This window comes from Hetaerina americana, unplaced genomic scaffold, assembly GCF_022747635.1.
Source record: "Hetaerina americana unplaced genomic scaffold, ioHetAmer1.1.p SCAF_37, whole genome shotgun sequence".
Classification (NCBI taxonomy): domain Eukaryota; kingdom Metazoa; phylum Arthropoda; class Insecta; order Odonata; family Calopterygidae; genus Hetaerina; species Hetaerina americana.
In genome coordinates, this window is record NW_027286952.1 from 3,054,447 (window position 1) to 3,068,493 (window position 14,047).

The 14,047-nt window shown below is 32.4% G+C and overlaps 2 protein-coding genes across 8 annotated transcripts in view; both read right to left on the reverse strand.

Moving 5' to 3' along the window:
- Positions 1–294, reverse strand: part of brm (ATP-dependent helicase brm) — an 82,339-nt gene extending 82,045 nt beyond the window's left edge. The window contains exon 1 of one of the 2 annotated variants that reach the window (XM_071589395.1): positions 161–294. The gene's annotated coding sequence lies outside the window, so the exon portion shown is untranslated. Of the gene's footprint in view, positions 1–27; positions 130–160 lie in introns of those variants that run through there. The other variant, XM_071589394.1, reaches the window with a different exon arrangement.
- A 5,501-nt stretch (positions 295–5,795) lies between these two features.
- Positions 5,796–14,047, reverse strand: part of RASSF8 (ras association domain-containing protein 8) — a 36,354-nt gene continuing 28,102 nt past the window's right edge. For 4 of the 6 annotated variants that reach the window (XM_071589363.1, XM_071589367.1, XM_071589366.1 and 1 more), the window contains 3 exons: positions 13,700–13,720; positions 11,325–11,455; positions 5,796–10,674 (listed from right to left, as the gene is read on the reverse strand). In XM_071589363.1, the coding sequence (XP_071445464.1) occupies positions 11,355–11,455; positions 13,700–13,720 (122 nt within the window). In that variant the 3' untranslated portion in view covers positions 5,796–10,674; positions 11,325–11,354. The remainder of the gene's footprint in view (positions 10,675–11,324; positions 11,456–13,699; positions 13,721–14,047) is intronic. The other 2 variants (XM_071589365.1, XM_071589364.1) reach the window with 2 other exon arrangements.

Here is a 14,047-nt window from a genome sequence, read left to right on the forward strand (position 1 = left end):
TACAGTAAAAATTATAATTATATTCACCTCTGAACACTCTGAGACTCACTAGGGACACATATTTCCCGAAATTATACAAAAAAAATTGGCTATGAGAGACTTTTACATAATGTCATTCCGAAGAACGCATAACTGCGGAATCACGCTTCTTTTTTCTCACCTCGAATTTAATGGAAGGTCTTCATACTCTTACATACAGGCAGTCAACATTATTCATCCATATGAATTATTAAATGTAATTACAATATCAAATTCAGAATGCATAAAATTTCCGCTTCAAGTATGTTTGCATAATGAGGTCTAGTATTTTCGGCATCAAAACCTAGGGTGCGGTAGTACCGGTTATTAAGTTTTGAAAATGGATATATTAGACATGTCTTATATGGAATTAATCGCAGAATTAAATTGCATCCGTTTATTTACACTCCTTTGTAAATTTCTTTTGTACTTAGCCTTTATGAAACTGGAGATTCTTAAGAAATAGTTAAGTGAAACAAGCAAGGCTCATCCAATGTGTAGGAGTCACACGCCATAAATCATAATAACCTCTTGATGAAGTGGTGACGCAAAAATAGTACGAAACTAGGAAGATTTCATGAAAAAAGCATCATATTTAACTTTTTTTAGTGTCATCTCTTCGTTAAATTCAATTAAAGGGTTGAAAAACCTCTCCTCATACGCCAACAAATTGGGATTCTTTGTGCTTGATAAATAATTTTTTAAACATCCTTATTTACTTATGATAGCAAAATACGTAAATAACGATTTATTTATATATACCTGTGCGGTCCTAGTTGTAACTTGATGATGGTTCGATGATCTGAATACAACGGTAGGTCTTACGAAATCATCCCTACCACTGTTACTTAATAGCCTACATGTATGAGGACCGTATTCTCAATGGTGTGTCCGTCGGTTTCAACATGGCTAGATTCGACTGAGAACATGTTTTCCAACGTAGCGGTAAACATAATTTTGGCGTTGTGGGTACAGACCATCTAATTAAAAGTTATTTTTTCTTTACTCGTTTGCTGGTAGCTTCACACAAGGAGATTGGTATATCATCAATCTCCCAGACTGGACTTTTGATGATGATGACTCAACTTGAAAATGTATTTTTAACAATTGATGTACAGAAAGTGAAAATTCTTCCAGAGAAATGAAAATATGTGAGTGGTTAAATTGTTTTTGGTAATATCACACTTTCAAAATAATGAAAATGTTTCACTCCCCATAATACAATTTATGCAACAAATATTAGGTACGTGCCTAATTTGAAGGTAGATTTCAATGTAATTAATTTTGTTTGCTCTCTTCTCAAACAAATGATAGCAATGTCCAATCTCCATGTACTTAAAACAAGATTGCCACACCAAAGCCACATGTTTTACATTGTAAAGCTTGTTCCAATTAACCAACTGTTGTTCCCTTCTACGACGATATGTTCTTTAACACAATTTCAGATTTTCAGCCAATACAACCAAATATACTAGGTCAGTAGCATTCTGGGACTTCTTACCTGGATTTCTGTAGGCATTGCATCAGCCTTCTTAGTTCCATAAGTTCCTTATTTCCCCTAAAACCATCAGAAAAGATACTTTAATACCCTTATAATGGAGGATAAGGAGGAACGACTGTATTTCCTCGGTGATGGGATGGAGTTGGGAAAAACTGGAAATACAACACACTAAGTCGATGCAAATTGGAAAAGAATGGTTACTGCTCTTGATGCCGCCAATAGCCATTTTAATGGCAAAGAGCTTCCTACTGTGTAGGTACTGCACAGCAGACTGAGTTTTGCATTTATGGTTCCATGATGGAAGGTTATCATGGTGCAATTACAGGCTGAATCTTTCACTTTCACAACTTCAACCCGTCCATGTATATGTCGATGAAGGCTAAATATCAATTCACAGTTTCTTTGATTTGCAACTGGTACTCAGGTGCAGTCATGGAGGATTCAGGGGGAAAAATTTATGCATATATAATGTACAAAATGTAATCCAGTGTCATTGTTCCATGAATTCTTGAACATTCCAAAAGCACTTATTTAGAAGGGGAGCTTTTGTAAACTTGGAATGGACATACCTACGGTCTTGATATAATGGATAACCTTAGAGCTAGAGACTTGGGAAGCACCGTTCTCCAGAAAAGAGAGTTTCTAGCTAGGTGCCCTGGTTTGCGTTTATGTACAAGAGTTTCTATTAGTAGTACTTTATTGTATACACACTGAATGATTACATGAAGCACAGTCAAACATTCCACTTTCCCACCTGTGTTTGTAGGCTAAGTCTCGGAAAAGAATGCTCTCCAAAATAAAAATACTTGGGATCACAATTCAAAACTTTGTCGCAAAGGTTTTCATCCATGCTTGCACATGAGGATGCATAACTGCCAAATAATATTTTTAAATGTTCAATTTCAGAAGTGTTTCTCACATCTCAGGGTTTTCCTTTTCCAGAGGAAAAGTGAAACCTCTCTTGAACCACTCTTAAATCTGTAATTACTCATTTATTCAGGCCATTGTGTTAAATAGTGGACGTATTCTATTTCTTCATGAATTCTCTTTTAATGCTTATTTTACCTATCTTTCTAGTTTTTGCCTTTGTTTACACTTATACTTTTGAGGTTTAAGATTTTCATTCCCTTTCATCTTACATTATTCTTTTTAAGTAAAGCTATGGTATCTATGAGCTGCAGTTTGCATATACTTTCTCTATTTTTGTATACCAGCTTTTATCTACTTTTTCATTCTTCCTTCTCTCAAGCCCAAAACATCATCTGTGGGCTATGGTATCCTTTTCAAATTTTTTTCAACTGAAGACTTCTTATTTTCCACTAAATATCTTGCAATTTCCACCATATTGTTAGCATTTTTCACGAAGTTCTCCTAAATCATCTAACAGCAATTAGGGTTTCATAATATTCTTTTATTTTTTCAATGTCAGTAGTAATAAATCTTTGTCACAGTAAGTCAGTAATCTACCTACATAACCATGCCCAAAAAATATTTTGTTAGTACTGGTGTTCCCAATCAAGCAATTTTTCAATTTACTAACAAAAAATGATCATCATATTCAGCTCTATAGGCAGGAATGAGTGAAAAATATTTTTGCGGAACATGAGTGTTTACACGCAAAAATTACTGGAATGATTCTCCAGCACTCCATTTTACCTGTCCAATATTTTATAATAATGAAGTCCTGTCTCTCATCTCCCTATCCTGCTTTCAGGTTTTGTGTGCATAGCCTATCAATGCTGTCCTCAGACTTCATCATGTTTTCAACTTTAAGCTCCCTCAAATAAGAAAACCTTAACCTACAAAGTTCACCCACCCTTTACCCTGGTGACTCTGAATAAATCACCAATTCTGTTGCTGTAATCCATAACTTTTCCCTTTGCACACCATCCATTTCCTCTTACTACGTATTTGAATGCATTGTGATTTAATTTATTTCATATTTACTGGAATGAATGTATAAAGAAAAAATACATGTATCACCACTTCACGGAAAGTAGGGCCTAACTAAATCACATTCTTCAACTAGAAAGTTTGTTTCTTGGGCAAGGTTAAAGCTCACCTGAGTCATGCAAGCTTTAGGACAGGCCAAACCAAATATTGAGGGACCAAGGCTAGGGCATGCTACAAGACAGTATCGGAAGATAAATCACTTGGATTTATCTTCCGATACAGTAAAAACTTTAAACACACAGAGCCATATAAAGTTCTGTTCTTCTCATTAGTTAGGTCACCCTGTGAATACTGCTCTACTGTTTGGTCACCTTACTTCAAACTCCATATTCATACGATGGAATGTGTTCAAAGAAAATTTGTGTGCAAAATTGCATTCGAATTCAATAAGATCTTTATAGTTATCATGAAACGTTACCTCTACTAAATCCTTCCTCCTTGCATAAAGGTAGAAAAATTAATAACATAACTTTTCTTTAAAATTACTGCATAACATGATTGATTCCTTAGAAATCCTAAGGGCAATATCTTTCCGAGTACCTTCACATAACACAAGGTATGAAGCACTCTTTGAAATTAGACATCATGCACAAAATGATACTACTTGCCTATAAGCCAAATTATGAGAGATGCCAACATGTGATTATATTGACCTATTTTCTACCACACCATAAGCCCTTAAAAAATATTAATATATCCGAAGAATTTTAGAAAGCTAATTATTGCTATGTGGATATCTTTGCATGTCAATAATTTGTTCTTAATACCCATTGGGAAAATTTTCTTTATCAATGCCACAAGGTATAGTTAATAACTACTACTAATATCTATTATTTTGTACCATCATCTGGCCTGTAACAATTACTATATTTCTAATATTGTTTCCATTTTTAACTTGGAATATTATTTAACATTGATATTTTGTCTACTTTAATTAACCTAACTAGGTACGTTTGTGTAACTGTATACTATCTGAAAATGTCTTTCATGTACTGCAAATCAAAATTCTTCTTCAATTAAATTATATTTTAATTATCAATAACGAGTTTGTAACTTCATGTAATTTGTACCAGTTTTCAAACGTTTTTTTATAATTGTGGAACCAAAATAAGTTTTTTTGCCTTTATTTGTGTTAAAGGGTTATTCCTGTTAAATACATAAATAAAGAATTCTGCCTTTGATCAGAAGCCCATGGAAGTTTCTCATTGGCCGCCATCAAAACAGGAGACACCTGCACCTTCTGGGAATTGTAGATATGGCAAGATGTCAGGAATACAAGAGGATGAGAGTGTATCCCAGATATCATGCAACGGCCACTCATTAGCAAAGACTCTTAACAGATACCTGTGTTTACCATTTTTTTGAGCTCAAGGATTCCAGGGACACTTGAAGGGAGTTTTAGTTAGATAAGAGATCTAAATGCCTTAAGATCCACTTCTTACGTCACTCCACCAATTTCAATCCATCCATAGAAACCTTGTGACAAGTAAAATTCATATATTATGGATAGGGGAGGCAGTTCATTTTCCTGCCTGCCTATGATTATCAAGGATCACCTCGTAGAGCAGAAAACCACCCACCATAGATTTAATAGAAGCAACACCAATGTTTGGACCTCATGGGCAATGCCAAAAATCTCAACCCACTACTGTTTTAACATGTGAGCATGAGTATTCATAAAAATAATTAACGTGGAAAAACTAAAAAAATGATTCTTTCGAAATAAAAAGGAAGGTAATCAGTACTGTGTAAGTTAACATGTTTGAATAATATTATCTAGATACCAAATATGTAAGCTGTGGTTTATTTAGATATACCACAATGAGGTAAGATCATAATTACATACATCCAAGCCCTTGCATGGCCGTGAATGAAGAAAATATATTAAATGTCTATAATTTCTTCATCTACCTTCACTTAATGAATTATTGATACTACATAATTGATAAATTAATGGGGTGTTCTCATTTACATTAGTTCTACAGTCAGTTTATATTTCTCAACATAATAGATAATGAAAAAGAGAGCACCTTAGCGGTGAAGTTGCATTCACTTATTTAAATTATGGGTCTTGTTCAAGAGGCATGACTGATCATGTCCTTCTTATGGTGCACTATTACCCACTAAGTCATTTAAGGTCGCTGATACAGAGATAACATTGAATCTATTACTTACAATTACTAAAGCTTGATAACATGAAAAGTTGTTACAACGTTCATGGGAGTATTTTTGGAAATTAGTTTCCCTACAAGTTAAGTCTTCTATTTCCAAATTAGGACAACTAGATACTTCAACACACAAGTAAAGAGAGAAAAGCTTCAAAGTAAAAGCAATTTATTTATATATTGCTCATTAAATATGTTCTGGCTTGCTAACATGCAAATTTCTTGTAAAAATGAAATATACATATACAATTTAAGAAATACACAAACAGCCTAAGTACACTGTGATGCATATTATTTTCTAGTAAATAAAACAACATAACAATAACAACATTTGATCTTTTTTCCTTATATCTACTTAAGTACAGAGTATGTATAATTGGACCAAGTAATAAAAAATTACTTTTCCAATAAGAATTATATTAAGCAAATGCTTTTCCTTACGCAATCAGCACTCTTACAAGTTATCACAATAATAAAACCAATAAGCATAGGATTAAATATAAAACCATGTTGTAATAACTGTGGAAAATCTTACCTATGCACAAATTTTGCAAGATATATTTAGCAACCTCTAACAAAATGACACAAAAAGCATTTACTAAAGAAATAATATGCCAAAAAATGTTTTGTGCTATTTCATACTTCTTTTGCAAAAACTGCAAGGATAATTTTTCTATTAAAAATAATGTCCAAAATTTTATTTCAAAAATAAAATTAATGTAGTACTCAATGAAGAGTAAAACATTTAAATCTGATATGGTAACTTTTTCATTCATATTGAGGGTTTGATATAAATTATTATGAATTACATATTACACACTATATTAATGATGACAATTAAGTACCTTCCGCTGTACAAGTGAATCATGAAAACTGTTTTACCCATTATACGAATGCAAAAAAGTGCAAGAATACTAAAATTTAGATAAAACAACAATAATTAAATAATGATTTCTTTGTATATCTTACAAAGCAGTTTTTTTCTTCAAACCATAAACTCATGGTATGCCCACTAACTATTCAGGATAACAAATGTTTGGCAGTGTAATTTTACTCTAGTGAATGAAAGGAGCACTCATTCTTACATCACCTACTGATGTTATCTGTATTTTAGTAATAAATGCACACTCATGGACGGTTATAACTCTCACAACTACAGTACAAATACTGAAATTCAGAAATGACATGCTGCACTTACGTTCATATGCTCAGAGCATGGAACTGACATTTTAAAAAGGCAACTCGTGAGATTAACAGATTTTACAATAGTAAAGATTAGGCAAATATTTTATAACTCTCACATTGACTAGGGATTCAATGGATAATTGTCATGGCAACACTGACATTGTCCCGATTAATTCTTCACTTGCTCTTAAATAAAAAATAAGTTAAAAGAATAATATGAGAGCAAATTGAAGTGATCCGTGCAATTAAACAAGTCCTAAGCATGGTTGACAAAAACAACTTCATTATAATGACAACTTCAATCCAAATTAGGCTAATATTTAGTCTAAATTCTAATGGAAAACAGGTAAGCCCTTCATTGGCACAGTAATCAACTCATCATGTATAAATGATAAAAATGGATAGCAATTATAAATACATAAGATCATTGTACCACAACTTTTTAGCTAATCAACTATTAACTGAAACGAAGACTAAAAGCAAAGTCAAAATATTAGGCTTTCAATGACCCAATCCCATCAATGTGGCCCAATCCCATTCACTACATTTGTGCTTTGTCGTGTCTTTTCATTCAACAGTCATGATTTCATGCTGGCTAAGATGGTGGGTGATGATTTTTCATACATGCTCAAGTCTTTTAATATGTATCATATATACTTTAAGTCACAAATACCTCAATTTTTGGTGATATATTGTTACAATTCAAGTAAACCATCCCCAGGTTTGGCTCAATTTCCTAATTGCTTGATGACCTTAATTTTATAAATATAAATCCAATTAAATGTGCCCCTGCTAAATATTCATTAGCATAGCAAATTGGAGCACTAGATGATGTCGTGAAGTGTTTTTATACTCATTCCTATAACTGCAGAAAAGGATAATAGTTGTGAGAAATCCTTAACATAGGAAGTTATTAAATGAATACTGAAGAAACTGGAAAATATACAATTCTTCCATTTAAAAACAACTAAGACTTCTGCTCGGAATAATAGGGGTATGCAAGGCAAATTTTTATTCTAATGAATTGAATCAGTCAATATTTCCACAAATGTACAATCTTAATTAGCTAATAATTGACTTAATACCATAACATAAGATTCATTTAAAGTGGTATTGATGGACTAAATGCCGTGTATTATAAAATGGCACAATACTAAGAATCGTATCCCCTTCCTTTATCCAAAACCAAATGTATAGGTAAATGAAAAACAAAGGTATTTTGTCAGTAATGGTTTTGTCAATCATAGTTCTATAATTTGAAGTATGACCTCATTTGATAACATTTCCCATTAAAAATCTATTACATACAGAAGGGTTGAATAATAAGATTTTCACTTCATCACAGTTATCAACATGATGGTTGTTTTGATTTTAATTTCATACTTCAATAAAAAGTAATTATGTATGGAGGTGAAATGACAGCAGTAAACACAATCGTTATTGAATTGAATCAGCCAATAATTTTCATCAGAGCAAATTCATATTCAACTAATGATTGAACAAGTGTGTCAACAAGAGATGTACAGAAGATAAGCTGTTAGTGAAGTAAATAGCTGGTCTTTAAGTTGTACAAAATTGTACTTCACCCTATTCTTACTACAATAAAATTATGTTTATTGACAATTGGATACATATTTCAGTAATGGATATTGATTAATAATTCATTTTATTTGTACTATTCAAAGTAATAACACAGCTAAAATCAGATATATCCACATAACTTCCAATCGCAATCAGAGATGCTTCCCCTGGTCCAACTTTCACAAAATAGGTAAAGGTCTAGACAAATCCCTAACTTTCAAGCTTCATTTTAAAGGAGGGATTTGAGAGTTGAAAATTAATTTTAGTGTGATTGGATGCAAAGTAACAAACAATGACAGGAGATATTAAGTTTTTTAGTGAAATAGAGAAATCAATTTTTAGCAGTTAAAGATGAAAATGAAGAATTAAAATGAGTTTACAGGCTGTGGAAAAGTGATCTCCAATAGAGGCATAAACTATAAATGGAGGGAGTGTACTTGGTACTATTTTAAAAGTTTTCATGAAACTTTACATGCATGCAAGTCCAGAATTTGAGGCAACATCTGTGTATAGACTTTAAGTATAAATATGTCAATCTGAGCTCCTGAGGCAAATTTGAGGCAAATGTGTCATGGATACCACAGTAGATATCTGAAATAATGCAAAATTATACTTGCTTCATCATGTCTCAGATGCAACACATAACAGAAGCTAACTACAACAACAAAATATAATTTACTGGCATTTTTCTGTACTAATCAACAAACTAGTATCATCATGAACATAATTTGAAGTAAATTTTGAATATATTTTATTCATCATAGGCTTAATTAAAAAGATAACTCCATATATGACCTTCTGAAGAACATGGTTTGGGCATTTAAGAACTGTAAATATTCTGAGAAACATCCAGAAGCATGCATAACACAAGAAAATGGATATTTCCATATTCTTGGGCTTACTTATGCACTTGATAATACACAATTAATTTCTTTTCTGCTGTAAGAATTTGGCATCCAAGGAAGTTAGCATATTTTCAACCCGAAATAATATTAACTAGTCTTTTTCACTATGATTCAATTCAGTAGAAATTTGACTGATTCACTTCAAAGTGAATAATTATGAAAATTCACATACCCTTAGAAAATAGATCATTTGGACTTGTAATTAAGTACTTCAAAGACATCTCTGCCATGTAATTACAACTAAATTCCATGATATTATTTCTATTCCTTCCCATCCATCAATAAAATTTTTATGGCAGTGTCAGATGTACCTCCATTGCTTTACTCCAGTGACATTTTCAAAAGAGAATCATCTCTCCTCTAAACACCTTTTATTTTGCTATTTTTAAAAATTTTGTAGGATGTGAGAGAGAAGAGTGATTTAATCTAGGATGATATTAAACTTTGCTTGCATGAAATTGATTTTGAAGTGCATGATATTAGAATAATCAAATGCAAGTGCCTTCTTAGTCAGCATGATTTTTTCTCCTCGCAAAAATGTTACTTTGGGGCACCATTTAGGTGCAAATTAAGTAGTTTTCAAATACAAACATACCAAAAGAGGGACACAATGAAAACAAAAATGACTAGCAGACGAATCCAACTCATAAGACCTATTAGCTATTGGCACTAGCATACTAACTGAATAATTTATTTGACAATCATAAAATGATTGTTCATTTTTTCCAGCTCCATAAGATAATCTCTTATTTGCAAAGGTCTTAGAAAGCATGAAATTGTCCTGTCTCTTTTGAATGATGCTCTTTGAATGGTAAATAATCTGTTAGAATTTTAAAAGAATGAAAGTAGTTGATCGTAATAATGACATCTAGAATAATAGCAGGCATACCATTCTGCAATAAAAAAGCATGAAACAAATTAATTAAGAAGAATTCTTTGCCTGCTAACTTGGATTGAAAACAGATAAGAGAAAATTAGCGTAATATTTCTCATTGATGGTGAAAAGTACCCTGATTAGCATGTGATAGTATTTTCAAACACGTATAATACACAAAGAGGAGACAAACTATTCAAGTCATAAGAGTAAACTATCCCCGAGATTCAGTGAAATTGCACAAATTAGGTTAAATATCAGCTACATTCTATGCCTAAGGAGGCTCCTTGACATCCATCAAAGGGAAATCGTGATTTTTAAAACATGAAAACATTTAATTCTAAAACTTGAAATGAGTTTGTGCTTCATGTCCTCTTTGGTATGACTCCGGTTTTTTCAAACAGAAACAATGGACTTGGCAGGCAACTTCCATTTCTTTCAAGGCATTTATACCAGATGTCTGGGAGAAGGCATACTCAACTTGTCCTGGAACTGAAAAAAATAAACATCATTAACTACTATATGGAGACAAATTCTACAGAAAATCTTAAATAACAAAATGCCAATGGCATGTGTGAAGCACATTCCTCTTTTACCTGGATCTTCACACGAACATAATTTTTGTTGCCGAAAATGATAGTTTAAACCTTTTCAAATGGATGCTTCATGATAAAAAATGACTCAATTAACATGGTCATGAGCATACATTAATGTATGAAATGATAAAAAAAAACATCTTTTTAAAGTGTATGGTCACCTGAACGACTGAACACAATCCAGTATATCATGCAAAACGCCTCGAAGCAAATCAATTCTTCCCAATTAAAAAAAATGGTTAAGGCCTTTAAGATGTTATCGATGAAGTAGTTATTCCAGAATGCTACCTTATTTTTCAAAATAAGTGACCACTCTGCAACAAATTACAATGAACATGGGAAGCAAAAATACTAAGGACGTTGAGTGAAAAAGTTAGCTATCTTTGAAAGTTAGGAACCAGTTCAAAATTACAACTCCATCTAATATTTAAATGAATAAATAATCCCTCTTATGATGAATTAAATTTTTCCCCCCTTAACAATTATCACACTTCCAAAATAAATACATCAACTACAAAGCAACATCATAAAATGCACAATCCAAACCTGAGATCTACCATTCCCTGCTTTCAACTGCTACACCCACACTCCATGAGGATTCTTACTGGTAGGAACAGCATTTTCTAATTGTCTGGGAGATCCTATCATTTTCCGAGTACTTCCTGGTTTGTGAGGCCCTGGACGTTGAGACAAAAAAGTAAAAATGATGGTAATTTCCAATTATTCGATAATAATGGCAATGCAGTGGCTTTCCAATAATGGTATTGCAATGATATGCTAAGTTAATTAAAATGATTACATGATTCTTTAAAATTAAATACGCCTCTTACTTTTTTATACATTACTTGTAAATGTATTTTTACAGTCAACCTTAATGCATCGAGTAAACACATTAAATAGCAATGTATCGGATGAATTTGGAATCACATTAAAAATATATCTCAAAAATGCGAACACTATGCATAATTTTTCTTTTCACCACTGAGCATAAGAGCATTTATAACAATTAGCTCATAATTATTGATGACTTTCCCATAAACTTGATTGAAATTATGTTGGCACATGCAATCCATTGGAAGTGCCAACATCGGGCGATTTACCATAGCACTTCTAATTGATTGCAATTACTCCATGTGATGTCTGGCCATGCTACAATGAGTTGCCAATTTTGCATAGCTCACAAGGTTACTCCCATGCCCCTTTATACACTTCCTGAAGGCATCTAAAATGGGTGTAATGCAATGATTTTTTCATACTTTTGAAGAGATAATAGTTGACAAGGTCACAGATCTCATGGCACAGGATGCCAGAGAGTTTTTGACTTCCAGTTTCAAAGCCTATAGCAGGGGTAGGGACAGCAGGGCAGCAGTTAGCATTATCTAAAAGAACCACGCATTTTTTCCCGCAGCAGATCCTTCATTTTTAATACTTAATATGACATTCCAGCAAAATTCCTCAAACTTCATCTGCAGTGGATTTTTAGAGTTCCCTATATGCAACATACATATGACATTGGCCAGTATCTTTGACAGGCAGTTCAGTTCCTAGTAGATAGTCTTCTGTCACAAAGCAGATTCTACTATGGCAGAATATTTTTTAACATATGATATGGCTCAAGAAGGTACTATCTAAGGTTAACTTGGATTTCAATTAAATATGCATTATTGTGCCAATATTTTAGAAATTGTATGGTTTCAATATAGCACACATTATTAAAACCAAGTCTGTGACAAACATATATTATAGCAATGGCAGTATTGATGCAATTTTATCAGACAAAAACCTTGGGTAATAACGCAAGCTTAAGGTTTATCCAAATGATATACCTTTTAGTGTTCGAATTGCATGGCACATGGAATGGAAGTGCGAGAAGAAAGGATAAATATGCAACACAGTACATGTGTGCTTCCTGTCCTGGTTTATGAACAATTACTTGATGCTTTAGTTAAAGTCATGATTGAATGTTTGATGCATATGCATTAATTATAAATAAAGGACATAATTTAGATGAGTCTTTACTCAGGTAGTAGCCGGCTAAATGTGCTTGCAACTTTGTGACAGTATCATATGACCATATATATATTGTTTTTTAAACAAAGCATCATCAATTTCTTTACATAGGGCAATAATAATCCAAATATACTTCATTGATATGGTTTGAAAAACCAGTAGGTCTTCAGTAAAAGGGTAGAGTTCCATAGTTTTCTGAATTATAATGGTTGCAACAATGTTTTTCACAGCCTAATACCTTAATTTTAATGATAAGTCAGAAATACTTATTATTTACATTTGACAAGGCTTACATGAACAATAATGCTAATACTATCAGGATACTAAAGGAGAAAGCTACTAGAACAGATCCATTTTATTAAAATGTCAGTGGGTTTTCTGATACAAATAATTACCGTGCCTTTTCATTTTTATCTGATAAAGATTTCAAGACAGTGAAACTGCACATTTACCTTAATAATATTTAAATCACTAATGATTTGAAAAGGTGATATCCACATTAAAATACAAATAACAGCTTGTATGCAAATCTTTAACCTAGAAATTGAATTTATAAATCAATAAAATAATAGGTTAAACAAAGAAGCTAGCTTATTAAATTCCTAAAATTATCAATTTATTACCATAAATTTGAGTTTTCATTGCAATAGTTATACATAGTTGAATTCTCCTGCAGGCTCAAAAGAGGCTCTGCACAATTTGTTCATATATGTACTTTTCTAACTTATGGTAGAGTTATTGAACCTAGCACAACCGAGGTTGACTGTATTACACCAAGCACATAATTTACAGTGTAGTTGGATTCAATAAAAAGTTATATTTTATTAAAAATAAGTTTGCTTCATAAGTCATGCACACAACACACAGAGGAATATCAAAAAGAAAGATAGCATAAGCAATGGAGCTCTTACCAAGACAGAAGGATGATCCAGCTGACAATGACACAGCATGGTAAAGAAAGATCAACAACATTCATGTAATTTTCATCAAATACACTTCTACAATAAAATCAGCTTTTAAAAATGAGAAAATAATGCTGCATAATTCAACTGGCACTGAATTTTACTAACTAATATGGTTTCAAAACAATTTAATCACACAATACTGCACTTAACCATTATTTCAAGATTAGCACAAGATTATTTTGGGCAAAAATAGTTTAATTCTATGGATTTTGTTATTAATATAATCACCCTGCATAATATAGGATTTTACAACTTAAATCTCACTACAATAATATTTTTCATTGCAGAATTCAG